The sequence below is a fragment of the Passer montanus genome, unplaced genomic scaffold (assembly GCF_014805655.1).
Source record: "Passer montanus isolate IOZ18808 unplaced genomic scaffold, ASM1480565v1 scaffold211, whole genome shotgun sequence".
Lineage (NCBI taxonomy): Eukaryota > Metazoa > Chordata > Aves > Passeriformes > Passeridae > Passer > Passer montanus.
Genome location: NW_024366715.1, coordinates 62,757 through 84,513, shown reverse-complemented (window position 1 = coordinate 84,513; position 21,757 = coordinate 62,757). Strand labels below are relative to the sequence as shown.

Here is a 21,757-nt window from a genome sequence, read left to right as displayed (position 1 = left end):
TCCTCCATCCCATGCTGCCACATCAGCATAGGGAGCACAGGGTTCCTGCAACAGCATCTCAGACTTGCTCCCTCCCCTCAGTGGAAAATTAAAACTAAGTCCAACTCTCCACATCACCAACCCACACCAACACCTGGCTCTGCTGCACAGACTCTACTCAGACTTGTTTTGTGACCAGCAAGGTGCTGGACCAAAAACATTTTCAGAGTGACCCTCACTTATCACCCAGCTCCAGCCTTGGGTCTACTGAACACACCCAGGCTGGGATTCAACTCACTCCAAAGGGGAAACCAGTCAGGGTGAACAGGCTGGGAGAGCTAAGGGTGCTCAGCCTGGAGGAGAGCAGGCTACAGCAAAACCTTAGAGCCCTTCCAGTGCCTGAAGGGGCTTCTGGAGAGCTGAAGAGGGACTTTGGACAAGGGACAGTGACAGGAAAAGGAGGAATGGCTTCCCACTGCCAGAGGGCAGGGTTAGATGGGACAGTGGGAAGGAATTCTTCCCTGTGAGGGTGGTGAGGCACTGGAATGGACTTCTCAGAAAAGCTGTGGCTCCCCATCCCTGGAAGTGTTCAAGGTTGGGTGGGGCTTGGAGCACCCTGGTCTAGCAGAAGGTGTCCCTGTCCATGGCATAAGGTGGAACTGGATGAGTTTGAAGTTCCCTTCCACCACAAATATGGGTTGGAAGTCTGGGATTCTCTGACTCCCCTGTTGTGAAGAACTCTAGCAAAGGTTAGGACAGACTCTGGAGACAACAATGCCCAGCACATCTCCTGCCTGGACAATCAGGCACCAGCTCAGAGCACTTGGTGAGAGCCAGCACAGTCTCATGGTCAAGCAAAGCTGGGCTCCACTGGTGCCTAAATGAATTAGGGAGCAAATTCCTGCTGGGAAGAGCCTTTGCAGCTCCCGCCAGTCCCTGCAGAGTGCTGGAAGATAAACACCCACACGGACGTGCACAGATGGAGGGAAGGTGGCAGCTCCCAGCTCCAGCCCTTCCAGGGTAGAATCAGTTACAAGCTCATTATACAATTTCCCTCTGCCAGAGTATTATTCCCAGGGAGAAGCTGCCTGCCCTGCTCAGTGACAGCCAGGCTGGATGCTGAACCTGGGCCAGGGACAGCAGATGGGAGTACCCGTGGATAGTTATAATTCAGGCCAGTGTTCCCAGCAACTGTCAGCTGTGCAGCCCAGTTCATCTGCAGCAAACTGGGAAACCTGACCCCTGATCTCCATCCTCCCAGCAGATTCCAGCAAGATTTCCCTGGTTATCGCTCAGCAGGTTGGATCTATTCCTTATAGCAAGGGCAAGTGGCCTCTGCACAGGGAATTGCAGGATGCTGAGCTTGGGGGAGGCCAGCACAGCTCACAGAACTCACCTCCCCATAACCACAAACCACCACTTGCTTCCCTCCAAACATCACATCCGTGGTCCTCTTCAGGCTGGGGGACAGAGAGAGACCTGTGTTGGGATCAGTCAAGCCCAAAACCAGGTCAAAGCAGCAGAGCCTGATCTCTGCTTAAGAAGCAGCTGCAGCCAAACCCACCCGTGTGCAAGTGCCAGTGGGGAAAAGAGCTGAACTCACCCATCCAGGATGGATTCCCGGCAGCAATACAAGTTATCAAACTTCTGCTTGGTGACAGAGTCATTCACATTCATGGCTGGGACACAGAGCTTCCCAGCCTTGGAGAGCTGGTACAGCCTGGGAGAGGGCAGAGGCAGGTCAGAGCAGACAGCAGCAACTCCCTGAGATCTCTGGATCTGCCTTCCCAAGGCTCCCACCTGTGCACGCCTGTCACGCTCTCCTCCACAATCCCTCGGATCTTCTTGAACACGCTGGGGTATTTCTTATAAACCCAATGGGTCAGGTCCCCACCATCATCCAGGATCTAGAACAGGCAAGGAAGAACAGGGAGTGGTCAGGCCTCCCACTGGGAAATGCACTGGCTGAGGACAGGATGGGGAAATGATTTGGAGAAGCATCTTCAGGCACTGCTGGAGGGGCTGTCTGGGCAGAGGCTGGGGGCAAGGACTCCTGGGTTCCCCTAGGTGCCTGCAACTTGGGGTCTCCTCTAAAACCCTGAGATTCCTTACCCCTGTGTGGAGCTGCTGGATCCTAACAGGATTTCCTGCCTCTGCTATTGCTCTGCAAAGGTGACCACAGGCAGATCTAACTAACTAGGCTGAGCTCAGGACACCACATTGCTGCTCTGAAAGCAAACGGGAGAGGACAGGCTGTGGGAGGTGCCCTGGCCCACGGACACATCCCTGGTGACCACAGACCATTCACCAAGGGGGGACATGGGCTTTGACAAGGGAAAGGTCCCCACTATGAGCCCAGCTTTGGGAGGCAGAGGGCAGAAGGCTCCTGTGCTGAGAGAGGAGTGGCTGGGGCAGCTCCTGCAGGGGGAACAGGTTCCATTCCTTGGCTCATGGGAGCTGCACCAGGAGCTGCTCCCTTGCCATTGGGATGTGCCCACTCAGGACATTCCCATGGCTGTTCCCAGCTCATCTCCAGCTGCTGCTCTCCAAGAGCCCCCCTTTGCCGGGGGTCAAAGGCCCTTTCAAGGTCAGCAGGCTCCCAGAAACAGCCCCAGGATGGAAGGGAGGAAGAGGAAGGGCTGGAGAAGACTCCTTACCATGTTGGCCTGCCAGCCATCTACGTTAACACAGCGGTCAATGCACCACCAGAAATCATCCTCTGACTCCCCTTTCCAGGCAAACACAGCCACACCTGCAGAACAGGAGCACCCCTGGAGCTGGCTGGGTGTGGCAGAGCTCTCTGCTGCTTGGCCAGCTCCAGAAACACATGGACACGAGAGCCAGGGGCCATGCAGAGATTACATCACTGCCCACAGCAGGATCAGACCTGCCCATCCCTCCCTAGAAGATATTCCCCAAAAATATTAATTCCCTAAAACAGAAATACAACATTTAAAAAAATTAAAATAAATAATGAAACACAAAGATATAATAATAAATAAATAGTAAGGAAACAATACTACTAACAATAACTTATAGTAGTTATTGTTGTAGTAATACTATTAGTACTAATTAATGTAGCAATACTACTATTAACTGTTTAATTTTAAACAGCATAAAAATAAATAAAATAGAATTAAAATATGGTTAAATATAAAATTAAAATATATTTTATGTTTTCATAATTGTGTATTTGTTTTTATTTTTTATTCATTTATATCTTATACCTATTTTATTTATATTTTATACAAAATGTATCTATAAGCATTATCTATACATGTATTCATATTGCATATTTTATGCCAATGTATAAATACTATATATTATTTAAATATTTATTTATATTTTTATATACGTAGTATAAAATATTTCTAAATATAAATTATAATTTTATAATTTTAATACAAAATTTTATATTGTTATATATTACAGTAAATACAAAATTTCCATACATATAGAATAGAAATATATAAATACCAAACAGAATATACACAAATGAAATATGAAGTTCCCTGGAAGGTTCCCCTGGGTGAGGCCAGGGAGGCAGGAGGGGCCCTGCTGCACTCACCAGCCTCTGCCAGGGCCGCGGCCACCTCGTTCTGGGTGGAGTAGATGTTGCAGGCAGACCAGCGGCACTGCGCCCCCAGGGCACACAGCGTCTCGATCAGCACCTGCGGGACAGCGGGGCCGGCTCAGGGGGGCCCGGGACTGGGGTGTCCCGGGGGTCAGGGGTGTCCCGGGGGTCAGGGGTAACCCAGGGATAACCCAGGGACAGGGGTGTTCCAGGGGATAGGGATAACCCAGGGGACAGGGGTGTCCTGGGGGTCAGGGGCATCCCGGGGGTCAGGGATAATCCAGGGGACAGGGGTGTCCTGGGGGTCAGGGGTGTCCCGGGGGTCAGGGATGCCCTGAGGGTCAGGAATAATCCAGGGGACAGGGGTGGCCTGGGGGACAGGGACAACTCAGGGGACAGGGATGTCCCGGGGGAACGGAGTGTTCCAGGGATCATGGGAGCCCCAAGGGACAGGGATGTCCTGGGGGTCAGGGACAACCCGGGGGACAGGGATGTCCCAGGGGACAGGGGTGTTCCAGGGATCATGGGAGCCCTACAGGACAGGGGTGTCCTCGGGGTCAGGGGTGCCCCAGAGGGGCAGGGTTGTCCTGAGGGCCAGAGGTGCCCCAGGGGATGGGGATAATCCAGGGATCAGGATTGCCCCAGAGGTCAGGGGTGCCCCAGAGGGGTCAGGATTGCCCCAGAGGTGAGGGGTGCCCCCAGGGGTCAGGGGCACCTGCAGTGCCCTGGGGATCAGGGATAACCCAGGGGTCAGGGATGCCCCTGGCACAAGGGCAGGCCTTGGGCTGCAGTGATGGGCACAGGAACCAAATGCTACCCTGGAGAAATGCCACCAGCACAACATTTCCAAAACGCACCCAGACTCAACTGAACGTGCCTTCCCCCATTCCAGGAGATAAAGAACTTTCTTCCCCATGGAAAAGCTGATGTCCCAGCCCAGGCCCCCCAGATAAGCAGCCACTCACTGCAGTCTGTGCTGTGATGTGGGTACAGCCCACAATTTTAGCTCCAGCCAAAGGCTTCTCCCCCTGGGCTCGTTTCCTGAGCGAAATCAGAGCAGACATGTCTGCAAAAGGAAGAGAGGTTTTAATGCTGGTTCAGCCTGCAGGGTCCCCTCTCTGACACAGCTCCCCTCCTTTCAGGGCCTCCCAAGATACCTCCAGCCCCAAAATTTCTGCTGAAGCTGTTACACAGGCAGGGAGAAAACTCCTCATCCCTGGCCTGGCAGGTCTGTGCAAAACAGGACCAAAACACCAGTGGCATTTGTCACTTGACCAAGGGACAAGGAGAGAGGCAAGGAGGGGTCTGGGACTGGCACTGCCTGGGGAATGCCCCTAAGGACAGTCACCAGCCCTTTGGCAGCAGGTGAAGCACCTGAACTTGAAAACAGAGCTGCCACATCTCAGAAGAGCTGCTCTAGATGTGTCTGGATTATCTTCCCCTTCTAGAAGGAGAGTTATCCAATCACCCCACTGGAAATGGTAATTCAGCTTCCTACCACCCCCACAGGAAGGGGTGGAATTTTCAGCTTTCATATCTCTGAAAGTGTTACAAAATCCTTGTCCATCCATAGCCAACAAAACATTAAACCCAGCAAGAGCTCTGCTCCTGTGAGAAAAGGGATGGGACACAGCATCAACATACGCTGGCACATCTCACTGTTCCATAATGGATTTGGGGGAGGAACAGGATATCCAAGGCTGCAGCAGGAGTGGGAACTGCCACTCCTCAGCTCCTGGTCTCCAGGACTGCCCCAGGCCCCAGAAGCCCCACACTCCACTCCGTACCTTGCTCGGCGATCTCAATCTCCCGGCGCCCGAACTCTGCCTGCTTGATGTTCTTCACACAGAAATTGCTGCTGCCCTTGGAGTTGGTTTGCTGCTTCTCTCGGGGGGACACCTCATCATCAGAGCTGTCTGTGTACGAGGCAGCTAAACCACAAGAGCAATGAATGAGTGTTATGCCAGGCCTTAGGAACCCAGGAACCTCCTACCCTTCAGCTTTCTGCTCTTTTTCCCTTCCTAGCTTTCACTCATGGCTCAAACTACCAATCCCCTAAGGAAAGCCAACACCCTGAAGGAATTTTGCACTCTTTTTCTCTAGAACAGCCCAGAGGTAACAGGATTATCAACTGGCAATCAATGCCTGAGCTTCGGGAATGCCTAGAATCATTCCCCCAGCACCCAAGTACAAACAGCAGCACAAATCCTGCCACAGGGTGTGAGCAGCACATTCAGTGCAGCACCCACACTGGGTTTTTGAGAGGAACACGACAGGACAAGGAGCTGGCACCTACCAGAGCTGTAGCTGTCGGTGGAAGACTGGGAGATGGAGCGGGACAGGGACCGACGGCCCGTCTTGGTCGGGAACTTGGTGAACTCCTGCATGTCATCTGCAAATTGGATTTGCTGGGAGCAAAGGAAAGAAGTGCTAAATCAGGAGGTGATCCTCAGGGCATGGCACCTCCCCAAGCTACAGGGACCCGTGGATCCCTTCAGTCCACAAAAATTAACAGCACCAAATACAAGGCTACGGATGCCAAAAATTAAATCCCTTCCTCTGTCTGAAACAGCTGCCACCAGGTTTTTGTCACCCTGCAAATCTGACACAATATATGAAGATAAAAAGAGCACCCTGAAACATCCCCTTTAATCCCCTCCCAGCTCCCTAAGGCTCCTTCAGAAACTACATTCCATGTACAACCCCACATTCCATGTGGAGACAGAGCCCCTGCTCCCACAGCTCCTGTCCCAACTGATCCCAGCAGATTTCTGCCCAAAAATGCAGCAGCAAGAAAGCTGGGGTGGTCCCAACAGATCCCTGGAGCTTCCAGGCTCTTCCCCAGGAGCAGAGCATCCCACAGGTTAAAAACACTGCACATCCTTCCAAAACTGACACTAAAAGCACAGGAAAAAACCTCAGCAAGAGAGAACATTTCAACAAAAAGAAGTTGACATTGCATTGGCTTTCAGCCTCCTCTGCAGGACAAGATGTTTCCATTGGAATAGAACCCCCAAAACAGCCACCTCTCTCAGCCAGAGGCAACTCAAGGCTCCAGCACCTTCCACTAGATCATCAAATTTAACTGTGCTGGGCCAAAAAGAGAGGAAAAATAACCCAAAACTGCTCAGCTGCTGTGCTCACCCCGAGTGAGCAGCCAGCAAAGGGCCTTACTGCTGCTCCTGCCAGTGAAAGGCAAGGCAGATGAAAGGGAATGAGGGAAAGCACCAGCAACCCCAGCCTGCAGCCCCCTCCCTGCTGCCATGCAGGAGACCCTGACAAAGAACCCCAGCACGGCCCCTTCACTCAGATCACGTTGCTGCAGGATTTAATTTTGCCATTTAACAGGGATGAGACGTCATGGCAGGGAGTGGGATTAACAAAGCATCCCCGAGACCCAGGAGACCTTGAGAGGAGTCCTAGAGAAATCAAGATGACGGAAAGAGACAGCCCAGAGCAGCCACAAGGAGGGGCTTTCAGTGCCACAGCCATCCCAAAAGCTCCCTGGGAGCTCTGATGCAGAAAACAGCCTTCAGAGGGGAGAAGAATGAAAGCATTTAGCTGAAAATGATCCATTCCAGAAAGGAGGAATCTGCACAGGCTGGAGCTGGGGTGACTGCAGCACCAGTACAGCTTTTTGGGCTGGAAAACATTGCCACAATCCTACAGAATCCCACAGCAGATGGGCCAAAACCAGCATGGTATTCCACCTGGGAAGGGACAAGGGGGCATGAAACCCCTGGCTCACTCCAAGGGAGGGCAGGAGGGATGATGTGGGACTCCAGCATCCCTTCCAGGAACCGACTGGCACAGAGAGATCCATCACCACACCCAGCCAAGCATCCCAGGCATTCCTGTGGGTGCTGCTGCAAGGTTTGCAGGCAGCTCCTCCATCCTGGACACAGCACAGCCCAGTATCTGCTTCCCTGACTAGACTTCCCAGCAGACTGCAGCTGGATTCTGAGGCAAACTGCTTTAGTTTGTATTAGTGGAAGGAATAGGAAGGATAAATGGAGATAGGAGGTTTGGTTTTGCAATTGTTTGAGGTTATTTGGTGCAGAGGGAGGATCCAGAGGGTGCCACAACCTCCATCCCCATCAGGGAGCAGAAGGAGGTTGCAGAGGGCAGGATCCAGAGGGCATCCCAACCCTATCCCCACAGGAGAGCAGAGGATGCAAAGGAGACCACAACCCTCATCCCCAAGGGAAATCAGAGGGAGGACCTGGAGGGCATTGAAACCTCCATCCCCATGGGAGAGCAGAGGGAGGGTCCAGAGTCCACCACAACCCCCACAGGGAAGTTGGCTCTGGGATAGAAGCACTTCCAGGCAGGTACCAATATTGTGCTCAGGGTGTGTGGCAGGAGCTGGCAGGATTCCCAACAAGGAATGATGCTGCTGGAATTTGTTCAAGGTCTGTTCCTGGGATCAATCTTCCCCACACATTCCTGGGATAGGCTTGTGCTACTTCCATGCCAGTATATTGCTCATGGGCACTTCCAAGGAGGAAAAAACATCAGCAATTTCAGGACACAAGATTTCCATGCCTTCACATCAAGCTCTTCCTCTGGCAGCTCATCAAACCAGAGGGTATAAAAAAACATTCCCCATAAAACAGCTGCTGGCATTAAAACAGCTTAAAGTGTTAGCTGAGGAATTTTCTGCATCTCAGGGCAAGGTTTCCAGGGAAGAGGTGACCCAGGAGTGAAAAAACAAAGCACAGGGTGCAGATCTCTCCTGGCCTGCAGCATCCAGGATGTGTGTGCTCTGGGACAGGGCAATTCCCTTCAGGGAATTGCTGCCTGGATGGTCTCATGGAGCAAAGCTCCTTTGGGATGCAGTGGAAAAGAGAGGATGGGATAGAGGGATGCTGCACTGCCCAGTCCCACAACATCCCACACAATCCACCTCCCCTTCAGGGCTCCAGCTGCGAGTGCTGAGCCAGCTCTGAGGCACAACCCCACCCTGCAAGAGAAACAGCAGGTTTAGAAACATGGGAAGGAGGGGATTGAATCCAAGGGGAGAGAAAAAGCAAGCGCTAAACAAACCAAGTGCTGAATTACCCCCAGTAATCCCTGCCGTAGCTTTACCAGGGCTCAGCTGAACTCCCCAGCTTAGCAAAATCTGCCCTGGCTAAAATTATCATCAAACACCGGGAACAGCACCCAAACCTGAGGAACCATGGGAACATCCAAGCCCTCGGAGCCGGGAATCCCCGCTGTGTCGGCGGCAGCGCAGGGAGCTGGGGCACGGCTCCGGAGCAGAGCGAGGTGCGTGACCAGCGCCCTCCACGTGCCCGCAGCTCGAGCTGCATTAAGGAGACACAGAAAATCTCCTAATCCCTCTGCCTGTCATGGGAACTGGACTGAACGGCATTCCCAGCTGGGGGCTGTCCCTGGCTCAGCGGGATTGGGGCTGTGCAGCTCTCAAGAGCACGGGCATGAATCGCATCCCAAACTTCGTCCTGCTGGAAGCAGCTTTTCCAACCGGGTGGAGCACAAGGGTTTAAGAGCAAGGAAAATATTTTTTCATCCCAGAAATTCATGGTCAAGTAGGGAAAACAAGACAGCACCCATTTCCCTGCATAGGAATGAAGCCAGGGGTTTTCAGCATCGCTGCCTGGAAAAGGAGGAGAAGGGACTGGAGACCCAAGGGGCCAAATGAGCAGTTCCTCACTCAGAACAGCAGGGATTTGGGGATATGTTCTGCAGGAAAACAGCAGGATCCATGATCTCCTGCCAAGTTCTTCCAGAGGTTCACTGGGCACTGCCTGCTCCCAGTCACACCAGCCAAGCCACTGCCACTGTGCCCATTTCCAGGCAGATCTGACATTTCCCAACAACAGCCACTCATGTTCAGCTCAAATCCTTTCCAGGGCTGGAGCTGAGGGAGCACTGTCCACCCTATTTGGCCACACTGCCCAGAGCATCCCAAACCACCAGGAAGCTGAAGACCAGCCTGAACAAGCTTCTCTCCAGGGCATAAGGATAAATCCACTGAGAACAGTGGTGGGGCAGCTCAAGTGTCCCCAGCACACACAGCCTCATTTGTTTAATTATTACGACACAGGGAGGGCAAACAGATTGCAGGTCTGGATTGGTACCACCTCACCAAACTGGCAGCTCATGACTGCAGGGTGTGCCATCCTCCATGGCTGACCCCAAGCACCTCCCCTGTGGTCAGCCAGGGGAGCAGTGTTTGGAGCTGACAGAGAAAGAAAATTCCACTCCCTAACTCCAGGAGCCCAGCATGTCCCTCTTGCACAGGACAATCCCACTTTTCATTTTAACACTACTTCCATTCCCAGAACAGATCCAGAGAGGTCGTTTAAGTTCCTGTCTTGTACTACACATCCCTGACTGCATCCCATGCAGCCTTGGGGTAGAGCGGGAGCAGATTGTGGAAGGAACAGAGATTTTGGAAAGCATCCACCAACTCACAGCTGACATGGCTCATCAATGCACAGGCTCCACAGGGGAAAGGACACAGGCTGGGAAGCAGCTCCAGGCTCTATTCCTAGCACCCCCAGGTTTGCTTCAGCAATCCTTTCTTTATTATTATTTATTATTATGGAAAACGTGAGCATCGGCACAAATGCAGCCATGGGAAAAGTGTCCTCCCAGCCACTTTTGTCCTGGATAAGTGGAGTGGGGACAGGAGCAGGCTCCACACATCACCCAAAATAAGCAGGAAGCAATGAACCATCTAAAACCCTCCAGACTTCCAAGGCTGACATCGGTGGATGTGAGGACACAGCGCAGTTGCCCAGGGAGGAACAGCAAAATGGGAGCAGAGCATGTTCCTACAGCCACCTCTAAAGCAGAAGAGTCCCTGCAACTCACTTGTGTTCTCCCAGGAGAAGCCTGGAAGGATCCAGTCCTGGGACCCTTCCTTTGGCTGCAGAAAACCAGCAGCAGGGATCAGGACTATTCAATGCAGCCAGTTCCCCTTATTCTGTATGTTCTCCCAAACAAAAGCTCCCTGGCAGAGGCTGGAGGGCACTGCTTGGATGACCGTGCTGCCAAGGCAGCCCTGACGTGACCTGTCTTTTAAGTTCATCATTTCTTTGTCATTCCTGGAAATTCAGCCAGACAAGGAATGTTTTACAGCTCAAAGAAACATCCTCCTCCTCAGCAGCCCTGCTTCCACAGGAGACAGGAGCAGCAGCTTGGAGCAGGGCTGGCTTTTGCCCACCTGGAGATGGGCACCTTCAGGTTTCAGTCTCCAAGGATTCCTTATCTGCAGAAGGACAGAGAGCTGCTGGTTCTTCCTGAGGAGGAGCTGGGTCAGGCATTTCTAAAGGACAAGTTGTTCTAATCCAATGATTTGCAGAAGCGACTCAGCACAGCATCCAGGGAGGGCAGAGGCATCCCAGGGAATGAGGCCCTTCAGCCTCATCAGCAGAGGGGAAAAAAGTCAGATAACCAGTGTTCCCCTTCATTCCAGGTCAAAAAGAAGAGAGGAGCAGCTTTGCCTGAGCCAGCTCCTCAGAGAAAGGATAGAATTCTTCCAAGTTGTTTTCACAGCCACCCAGATCCTGGCGGGACCCTGAGCTTCCTGACTGGGAGAAAAGAGCTACTGCCACGTTTGCTTCCCTGAGGCCATCCCAAACCCACCAGCTGCAGGTTCCCAGTGCTCCCAGCGTGTGTCCCTGTGCTGGCCCCTGCAGCTGGCCCCATGCCCACTGTGGCCATGCCAGGGCGCTGGGTTTGTTTGGAGGACTGGGCTGCCCTGTCCTCAGGCCCCTCTGCTCTGCTACCAGGCTGGGAGAGCCAGCCCCTGTTCCCACAGGACAGAGTCTGGACATGAGGCTGGACACAGGGGACACACAGGGGGACACGGCTCCTGCTCCACAATCCAACAGGACACGGATTTTTGGGGTGGGAATCAGCAAGGCAGACAGGGATGGTTTTAGGGTTCTTTTCCTGGGAGGTTTTCCAGCCTGTAGGGTATTTCTGGATCACAGCATTCCTTAAGGATGGAAGGAAAGGAAAAACAAGGTACCTGGAGAAGAGGGATCCTGGGGCATCGGGACCAGCAAGACTCTCACCCTGACAACTCACCATCCTCACCCCCTCACTGGGGAGAGGAGGGTTTGGAGGTGAATTTGGCTCTGTGACTCAAATCATCCAATTTTCCCACCCCCAAGCTCTGGTCACACATGCCAGTGCAAACCTGGATGGCAAAGGGCTCCACAAATTCACATCAGGCTACGGCCAACCCATGGAAGAACCACCAGATTCCCAGTTCAAATCCTCCCAGCAGCAAACAAAACCCCAGCCAGAGCCCATGGTGGGGGATTTTCCCCAGCTGTGCCCACTGCTCCACCCCACCACTCCACAGGGATGCTGGAAGAGCAGGAAAGCTGCTCAGCAAGCACCTCCTGGTCCTCCACAGCCTGAGCACCACAGCTCTGCGAGAGCTGGAAGTGAACAACCCTCGGGAAGAAGGACCTGCTTCTGCTCCAGGTGTGGCCTTTGCAGGAGGAGAACTTTCTGCTGGTGGCTCCCCCAGCTTTTAGAAGAAACCCCAAGTGCTCCATTCAGACATCACAGCTGGAAGAGCTCCCCGAGGCTGCTGCTCTGTGCATGGAAGCACAGCTGTGTGGAATTTGGTGCTCCTGGATCTGGAGCTCCACTCCCAGAGGGCTCACAGGGCAGGCTGTTCTCCCTAGAGGCACAGACCTGCCTGGCACTGTCCCTGCCAACTCCCTGAGCAGGAATCCCAGCCAAATCTCCACCTGGAAACCTTTACACTGTTCCCAGTGAAGAAGTAAAAGGGCACTGAGGTTCTGGCAAAACAAACCAGCCAAGCCCTGATCTCAACATCCATCTTCCACTGCCAGGGAAAGGCTGGTTGGGTTAAGCACTGAGGAAAAATAAAAATAAAAAAAAACTAAAAAAAACAGTTTCTGTGAGTCCAAGAGCAGAATTAAGGACTTCCACAGGAATCTCAAAACTCAGCAGAGGAAAAGAAACACCAGGAAAGAAAGAGACCCATTCCAAAGGTTACTAGGTTGGAAATCACCACAAGATTTCAGTCATTATGGGAATCACTATAAATGCCAATTAAAGGAAAAATAAACAGAAGCAGGCATTCAATAAAAGAAATGTGATTTTGAGCGTTAAATAGTAACTGGGGATAAATCTGCCTCATAAACACCTGGAGGTCAAAGGTGTGCTCCAGCAGGAGCAGAGGGAAAGCTCCACACCACCAGATAAGGACGCATCTAGCCCTTGGACTGCAGCAATCGAGGCAAGGGCTTGGGCCTGGCTTTGATGGAGTGGGATATCTCCTGAAACAGAGAGGGATATCTCCTGAAACCCCGAGGGATATCTCCTGAAACACCGAGGGATATCTCCTGAAACACACAGGGATATCTCCTTCCCGGCAGGAACAGCACAAGTCCAATGTCTGGGATGCCTAAGGGCAGTGAACTTGGGTCATGTCTCAGGTTAACCCCATAATCCCCATGAACAGGCAAACAGCAACTGGTCTAAAGCCATCCCAGATCAGATTCCTCCCCAGTGCCCACCCAGCCTATGGCACAGCATGGGTCTAGGCAGGAGGAAAACCTGTATTAACTGGAGTTACCACACTGGAAGAACTGCACAAGCAATACAAGGTCATGCCCTTGCAAGGACAAGGGGATGGCTTCCCACTGCCAGAGAGCAGGGATGGATGGGATACTGGGAAGGAATCTCCCCCTGTGAGGGTGGGCAGGCCCTGGCACAGGGTGCCCAGAGCAGCTGGGGTTGCCCCTGGATCCCTGGAAATGTCCAAGGCCAGGCTGGACAGGGCTTGGGAACCACAGCAGAGGGAGGAACTGGGTGAGCTTTAAGGGCCCTTCCAACCCAAACCATTCCCTATTCCATGACTGTGGGTTAAATCACTCCCAGCAGCTTATGGGGCAATCTGAGGACTGCTGGCCTCCAACAGGCCAGCTGGCAGAGCTGGAAGCCCATGGAAAAATGTGTTTGTGTGTCAGAGCTGAGAGGGAATCAGCTTTAATTAGCATCAATTTTTAAACTAATTAGAAACTGCCTCTCCAAGCACAGTTGTATGAGACCAAGGGAACACTTGGAAACACTATCAAACAGCTCGTTCAGCAACACCTCATGGTCTGCAGGGAGGGTTCACCACAAAAAAAAACCCCAAAAAAACTTATTGAGAAGGCCAAACTTCTGCTCCATAATCCTAAAGCAGTCTCTATGTTTTGGGGGAGGAATCACTCTCCTTGGCACTCTGGGCACCCCACCTGCCTCCTCTTCTCCCCCCAAACTGCCTTGGGGAATCTCAGCATTCCAGGACTTCTACTGCTCTTTCAAAAACCAAAACAGCAAAACCCACTCAGGAGAGGCCCCAGCTATTCTCAGGTACCCTTAGCTGATCCTCCATCCCTGTGTCACAGCTTTAAGGGAAAACACCCCTCAGGATCAGCATGGAAACAGGAGCAGCCTGCCCTGGAAAACTGGAAATCCATCCTCTCCCTGCCCTGACTCCCAAAGACCCTCACAGTGCTATTTCCACTAGAGCTGCCCATTCCTCATTTACCACTAGACTTTTTTCAGCCCTGATTTTGATACATCTGGTGAGAAGCAAAGCAGGAGAAACCTCACAGGCTCCTCCCTGCTCAGGAGTCTGAGGAATCACCACCAGGATGGACAAACATCAGAGCTGTATCAGAGCAAAGCCAACCTTTTCCTGCAAACAGGGCTGATTCCATGAAGCCCATTTCTTTTAAAGGAGGCAGGAAGGATGGAAGTGATTTCCTTGTGGCCATGGCAAGCTCAGAGAATATTTGGACAAGGGGTTAGTCAATGTAGGAGACACTGTGCTGCCTGCAAGATGCTGACAGCTCCAAGGTCAACAGGGATCAGCCAGATGTTCTCGCTCCAAAACATGCCCAGGTTGGATGCAAAATTCTCCCCACAGTGCAGGAATGTGTGAGATCCAGAGCTCCCTGTTGGGAGGAGAAAGGAGGAGAGGCACAAAACAGCAGACACAGGCTGAACCTCACCCTCATCTGGAAGGAGGACACTGAAGCATGAATTTCAGGAAGGCAAAGCCCCAAGGAGCCTCCTTTTCCAGGCTGCCCACTTCTTCTCACTGAAAAAGGCCAGAAGGAGCGATCCCTTCCACCCACAGCACACAGAATAACCAGGCTCCAGCAGCTCCCACCCAGATCCTGGCTCCTGAGTGCAGGCAGCTCCTCAGGCAGGCAGGAACGGGCGCTGCCAGCCAGCTGCAGGTCTGTGGGGGCAGCCAAGGGGAAGCTGCACCCAGCTCCCAGGGCTGCAGGAGCCTCACCCCAATTACAATGCAGCCTGTTCAAGGAGCTGGAACATCATGTCCTCGGCCACCTCAGTCCTTTGGCTGTCACCAACCTGAGGTAAACAGATTCTGCAGCAGCAATAAGCTCGTTGCCAAGGCCACCGTATTGATCCCAAAGTGTAATTAAAATTCACAGTTCAAGCAGCCCAAGTTAACAGGGCAATGAGGGCAGCTCCAAAAGGCAGGACTGGCCTCAGCTTCCGTATCCTGCTGTCTCACAGGCACAGAACCCACGGGGGGAGAGCAGCTGCCAAAAAAACAGCCCAAATTCTTCCCTGTCAGAGTGGGGAGGACCTGGCACAGGGTGCCCAGAGCAGCTGAGGCTGCCCCGTCCCTGGAAGTGTCCAAGGCCAGGCTGGACAGGGCTTGGAGCAACCTGGGACAGTGGAAGGTGTCCCTGCCATGGCAGGGGGTGGAACTGGGTGATCTTTAAGGTCCCTTCCAACCAAACCATTTCCAGACTAGCAGCTTCCTCTTTGGACCTTTGGGCCATCAACCAAGATGTCCCAGAGCACCCATTCCCAAGGGATAACCATGCCAGGGAAGCCTGCAGGGATGATGTGGGCAGACAAGGATGTGCAGAGTGGATTCCAGCACTGCTCAGGGTGCCCAAGCCCCTGGAATTATCCAGTGCCCTGGGAAGGGGCTCCACACAACCTGCTGAGGTGTCACCATGATGCTGCTCCTTGGTGGGGCTCCCTGGCTCTTCTCCCAGCCCCTTACAGACTTAACTCCTGGTTTCACCAAGTTTCACTCTGGGAGAAGGTCTGGCACAAAATCCTTTGCACTGCGGGCCCCTGGGGCCACCAGCACGGCCCAGGACAGTCACCTGGAACGTCACCACCGTGTGCTGAGTGAAGGTGAGCCAGAGGCCCCAGATAAGCAGCTCTGATCAAAGGGCTCAGCAGGAAACGTAACGAGCCCTCTGCAAACGCGACTGTCACCCTCAGGAAACTCCTGTGATAAAAACACAGCCAGGCACAAGCAAATGCCTCAGGCTGAGCACTGAGGTTCCACACATTTCCTGCTCCAAAATCTGTGATGAGGCACCCACCAACTCCTCAGAGGAGCAACACAGACAGGATCCTCACTTGCAAAGGATTAACTCCAACCAAAACTTGAAAACCTGATTTGCAGAGTGAAATACCCCAGCCTCAGCACCTAGGAGGGAGCACAGGAACTCATTCCAACATTTGCACAGGCTGGAAAGCACAGAGGAAACTGTTCCCAGAGAAAGTATTGTGGTAGGCCAGTCCCCAGCAGAAGATAACCTGGCATTTCATGGAAGGTCAAAAAACACTGTGCTCCTGCTCCAGCACTCTTCCCACACTCCAGACCTGGGAGCTCACGGGGGAAGGGGGCTCCCAGGATGGGTGGTCTCCACCCCCACCCATTAAAAGATGAAAAGAGATGCTTCTGGAGACAGGGAAGAATGGATATCCAACTCTTCTCCCACCTCCAAAGGACTGACACAACAGTGGAAATCCAGCCTCCTTCAGGGATGCAGGAGGAAAAGAGGGAAGCACAAGCCAAAGGTTCTGGCACATGATTTTGAAGATGGTTTGTGCCCATCAAACCCCCAAAACCTCCTTTCTTCCCCCTCTCTGGTTCAACAATTCAATTAAGTGTCTTCTGGCCTTGCACTGGCACAAGTCTCCCCTCTGGACATCAGGGAGACCCTCCAAAACGCCAAAACAATGGGAAGGTCCCAAGAGCAGCTTAGAAAAAAAATTAGGATTCTATCATTTAACACAGCACGAGGAGTGACCTGGCTTACCCAAGCCCCAGTAATTCATCTCCACTTCAAACACCCTAGTGCTTTTTTTCCCCACTTATTAGGGTTTTCTTGCACCCCAGGGAAGGCCAGACTCATCTCATACAGGGTGATGAGCTGTTCAACTCATCCCAGCCCAGGCACCTCATTATGAGAAGGAAAAACTCAGAGCAAGGAACCAAAGAAGTGAAGATCTGGGCAAAGGAATGAGGAGAGCCAGGTGCACGGTGCCTGCAGAACAGCAGGACAGGAGGTGGTAGCCATGGCCCCAGACAGGCTCACAAAGGCACAGAGGATTTATGAGCAGCCACTCTAAGGAATTAAATTAAAGGGACAGGAAAAACGAATGGCTACAGGAGCTCTGTCAGGACAAACAAGGGCAGTCTCGTCCCTCTGACAGCCCCAAGGGGAAGGTATCACCCGGGCTGGCAGAGCTGCAGGGACCTGGGATAAGTCACGACAGAGCAAAGTGGGGCAGGAACAGGTCTTTGGGAAGGGGCTGTGCAGGGCAGGGATGCAGCTGGCTGCAGCAAGGTCAGCAGTGCGCCGGCCACTGCAGACAGCAGCAGTGGGAAGGATGCTCTGGAGAGGACAGCCAGCCCTCCCCAGGGGCCAGCAGCTCCCCACAGCGCCCCATCCCCCTCCCCAGATTTCCCTGCTCCATCTCTGCCACCCCCACAGCAGCGGCTCGCTGCCACCGCAAAGCTGCAGCGCTGTGCATTAGCATTCCCTGCCACAGGCTGCGGGATCCCGCCCAGCCGGCACCGCAGGGGCACAGCACCGCCCCGACCGCCCACAGCGGCTCCCTGGGCACGCAGGTGCCACCCACTCACCTCCCCAGAGCCCAGCCGGAGCCTTCAGCCCATCTCAGAGCCCAGCAATGCTGCAGGAGAAAGGTCTGTCTGCAGTGTCCATCCGTCTGCCAGCAGCCAGGTGTGGAGCCCAGCAGACAGCGATGCCGGCGGGACAAGGACACAGCGGGGTGAGGTGACAGGCTGGGACAGCACGTGCCAAGCCCCCTGCCCTGCTGCAAGCACGGTGCCCCTCGCTGTGTCCTTCCCGCTCCAGGGCACCCCCAGCTTGGCTCGCTGGGAGTTTAAGACTCCCCCACCCGGCTGACGTGGATTGGGAAAGCAACTGCTGCCAAGGGCACCTGCAGTCTCCAGGGAGTAGGAGAGCAGATGCCCAGACGCAGCAGTGATGGCACACAGGGATCTGGAGGAGCACAACCTGCCCTTGAGCTCTGCCATCATCATCTCCACATCCATGTTCATTAAACCTGGGTAAGCCACCAGCCTCAGCATTCCCAATGTTCCCCAGCAACACCGCAGCCGTGGCTGGAGAAGGTACAAAATCAGCTTCGCTCACCTTTGCCTGCAAACCACTGCTGGCCAAAGAACCACCTCGTTCAGACCAAACTGGAGTCATTATGCTGACAGACAAATCACAAACTGTAGTGAAAAGGGAGCTCTGGCAGAGCCAGGAAATCCCAGCTCTTGGGGGAAAATGTCCCTATTCCTCCTTTCACCTCCACTGAGTCAGCTGGAGTTGATCGTATTTAATCTCTTAATCTCTTACCTCCTGCTTGTTTCACTTTTTCACCTTAAACAAGTCCCTGACAAGAGGAAACAGCAATGCCAGGGGCTGAGTCTCAGCTCCAGGGGACCCCAGCAAGGAGACACCAATTTCTCCACAGCACCCACAGGCCCAACGTGCTTCCAGTTGCACCCAAGATGCGCCTGCAGAGCCTGGGCTCAATGCTGTGGGCTCACACTGGCACTTTCCCCGAGCTCCAACACAAGTTAAGGCTCCTCTGAAAAGCCATTCACAGAAAGAGATGGAGCCTGCACTGAGCTTGGCCACATTCCCACCCTTCCCATCTCCAAACACCTCATACAAACTGCATCAGCAAAGTTCAAGGGCCTGAAAACCCAGGAGGGACGTGCTTCAGCAGCACAGCACTATCTTGCCCATATCCATGCTGGTAAATCATCTCTCTCCACTATCTCCACTGGCCTCTGACCATGCCAGCAGGTCCAGGGCAGCTGGCACAAAAAACACTTTGACTTTCAGGGAATCAGAAGGGCGTTTTAATGGCTTAATTGCAATCCTGTTCTGAGGCATCAGAGCTGGGAGCACTCAACAGCTTATCTCAGGAGAGCAATTCTCCCTTCCCCGGTCTTTCATCCTTCTGCCAAGGCCTCTGCTGTTCCCCAGCACTATTTGCAGGAACTAGCCAGGCAAGGAAAACAGGAGCCCGGAGCGATTTGTTCCCTGAGCTCAGCTCAGCTCGCTCCCATCTCTGATGTTATCAGCCTCAAATGTCGCGTGTCGCTCTGGGCACCTTCAATATCCTCACCCAGCCAGGAAAAGCTGCAGCAGCCACCGAGTCCAACCAAGGCTCCTCACGCTGCACAGCCAGTCTGCAGCAGAAAATTCTGGGGATACAACATCTCATCCCCCTGAGAGGATGGAAACTTGCCTCTGAGGATGCTCAATGGATTCCCTTCTACCACAGGTATTTTGGTTCCACAGGATGCTCCAGGATTAGCAGCCTGCTGTCCCTTTGGAGCAGCTTTCTGCTGTTCGCTCTGACAGAGATGATGGTTATGAAAAGGTAAAAACAATCCCTGAGCTGGAGCTGTGCTGAGCCACTGCTGGAAGAGGCAGATCCCAGCCCCACATTCCTCTGCTGTTCCTCCAGGCCATGTCCACAGCCCAGATAAACAAGGCCTAGTCTCCAACCCCTGCTCCCTGGGAGGGAAGACGCCTCAAAACCCTCTGACCTTCCCAAGGGTCAGATGCTCCCCAATCCCAGCAGTGGCACAGCAGGCAGGAGAGACTCCCCCAAAGAATCAGGATGTTCCCATTCTCAGGGACTGCTCCGCCTTCGCATCCACCGCTTCCAGGCGGCTGCAGCCCCGAGGGGAACACAGTGTTCAGCTGCACAAATCTGTGCAGGGCTTGGAACACGGATCTGCCTCCCTGACAGCACTGAAACTTCAGCACTGAGCCCGGAGCACAGGGCCAGATCCCCAGGTCACTGGGGTCCTGCACCCTGCTACAGTGGCAAGACCAGTGCTCACCCACCCTCGGTGCCACCTGAGCACCCCACAGATTGTGGGAGCAGCACTGGGAGACCTCAGAGCTCCTGTGAGGCCTTCAGGGATGGAGGGGTACTGAGGTGACACGGCAGCCTCCTTCTGAGCCCAAAGGTGCTCCCACCCACACCTCCAACAGAACCCCTGGCCCCAGAGAAATTCAACACTCTGAAATCTCTCAGCCACCCTTCTGAGTGACCCACAGCTGATTCCGGGGTGCTGCTCCTGGCTCTTCCCATATAACAGGTTCCCTATGCTTTGTCCCCACCACAAAGCCCTGTCACCCCACAGTCCCACACAAGGGCCCCACCCTGTCTGTCCCCTTCTCGGGGTCACCCTGTCCCCCTACACCCCTATGCCACAGCCGAGGTCCCTGCTCTGGCCCCAGCCCCCCAGGAGCTGCCCTGCAGGTACCACTCCTCACCCCTATGCAGGCCAGGGTTATACCCAGTACAGACCCCTCTCTCCCCACTACCCAAGCCCTTCCCTCCCAGCCCAAACTGGGCCAGCAGCCCCCTGGCCCATACCTGCCACCCCCAGCCCCCTCGCCGGTACCAACGTCCCTCTCTGCCGCTGAAACGGGACAAGCCCCGCTTCCCAGTGACCGTCACCCCGGATCAGCTCCAGCCTTCCCAGCACAGCCCCCCACCCGTGGGGCTGCTCCTCTCAGAGCCGGGTCACGGTCGTGTCGCCCCCACAACCGAGGGCTTCTCCCCCGAACCGAGGCCAGGGTTATACCCAGTACAGACCCCTCTCTCCCCACTACCCAAGCCCTTCCCTCCCAGCCCAAACTGGGCCAGCAGCCCCCTGGCCCATACCTGCCACCCCCAGCCCCCTCGCCGGTACCAATGTCCCTCTCTGCCGCTGAAACGGGACAAGCCCCGCTTCCCAGTGACCGTCACCCCGGATCAGCTCCAGCCTTCCCAGCACAGCCCCCCACCCGTGGGGCTGCTCCTCTCAGAGCCGGGTCACGGTCGTGTTGCCCCCACAACCGAGGGCTTCTCCCCCCAGCCGAGGGCTGCTCCCCACCCCGAACCGGAGGCTGCACCCCCCACCCCAACCGGGGCTGGGCCCCCCGACCAGGGGCTACTGCGGCCCCCAGACCGGGGGCTCTCACCCCCAGCCGGGATCTGCTCCCCTGAACCCCGGGCTGTTCTCCCCTCAGCCAGGATCTGATCCCCCGAACCCCGGGCTGTTCTCCCCCAGCCGGAGGCTGCACCCCCCACCCCAACCGGGGCTGGGCCCCCCGACCAGGGGCTACTGCGGCCCCCAGACCGGGGGCTCTCACCCCCAGCCGGGAGCTGCTCCCCCGAACCCCGGGCTGTTCTCCCCTCAGCCAGGATCTGATCCCCCGAACCCCGGGCTGTTCTCCCCCAGCCGGGGACTTCTCCCCTGACCCAGGGGCTGTTCTCCCCTCAACCAGGAGCTGATCCCCCGAACCCCGGGCTCTTCTCCCCTCAGCCAGGATCTGCTCCCCCGAACCCCGAGCTGCTCTCCCCCAGCCGGGGCTGCTCCCTGTGCCCCACCAGAGGCTGTGCCCTGCAGGAGGCTCCTGCCGGCAGCCGGGGGCTGCCTCCCCCCTCACCGAGGGTGCTCCCCCGCCACAGCCGGGGCTGCTCCCCCGGACCAGGATGCGATCCCCCGCTCCCCCCGCTACCTTCTTGGGTGCCTTGGTGACGGTGGCCATGAAGGAATATTTCTCGGCGTCCTCCTTCTCCTTGGCCTGCTTCTCCTCGCCGCCGGCGGGCTCCGGCACCGACATCCTGATGCGGCGGAGAACGCGGGGCGGGCCGCGGCCGCCGGCGGGACGAAAGGGGACACGGTCCGGGGGGGCGGACGGGGGAGCACCGCGGGCTCGGCTCGACTCGGCTCGGCTCGGCTCAGCTCGGCTCGGCTCGGCTCGGCTCGGCTCAGTTCGGCCCGGCCCGGCCGGCCCCTCACGCTCGCTGCGCTGCCGCCGGCGCGGTGGCTGCGGCGGGTCTGCGGCCGCCGCGCCA

The 21,757-nt window shown here is 54.9% G+C and overlaps 1 protein-coding gene across 2 annotated transcripts in view; it reads right to left on the bottom strand.

Moving 5' to 3' along the window:
• The window catches only part of AHCYL1 (adenosylhomocysteinase like 1), a 28,342-nt gene extending 6,599 nt beyond the window's left edge, over window positions 1–21,743 (bottom strand). For both annotated transcript variants that reach the window (XM_039709505.1, XM_039709506.1), the window contains exons 1-9: window positions 21,418–21,743; window positions 5,850–5,961; window positions 5,341–5,484; window positions 4,519–4,619; window positions 3,548–3,650; window positions 2,637–2,731; window positions 1,780–1,886; window positions 1,583–1,699; window positions 1,376–1,439 (exon numbers count right to left, since the gene is read on the bottom strand). In XM_039709505.1, the coding sequence (XP_039565439.1) occupies window positions 1,376–1,439; window positions 1,583–1,699; window positions 1,780–1,886; window positions 2,637–2,731; window positions 3,548–3,650; window positions 4,519–4,619; window positions 5,341–5,484; window positions 5,850–5,961; window positions 21,418–21,522 (948 nt within the window). In that variant the 5' untranslated portion in view covers window positions 21,523–21,743. The remainder of the gene's footprint in view (window positions 1–1,375; window positions 1,440–1,582; window positions 1,700–1,779; window positions 1,887–2,636; window positions 2,732–3,547; window positions 3,651–4,518; window positions 4,620–5,340; window positions 5,485–5,849; window positions 5,962–21,417) is intronic.
• Between the last annotated feature and the right edge of the window lie 14 nt (window positions 21,744–21,757).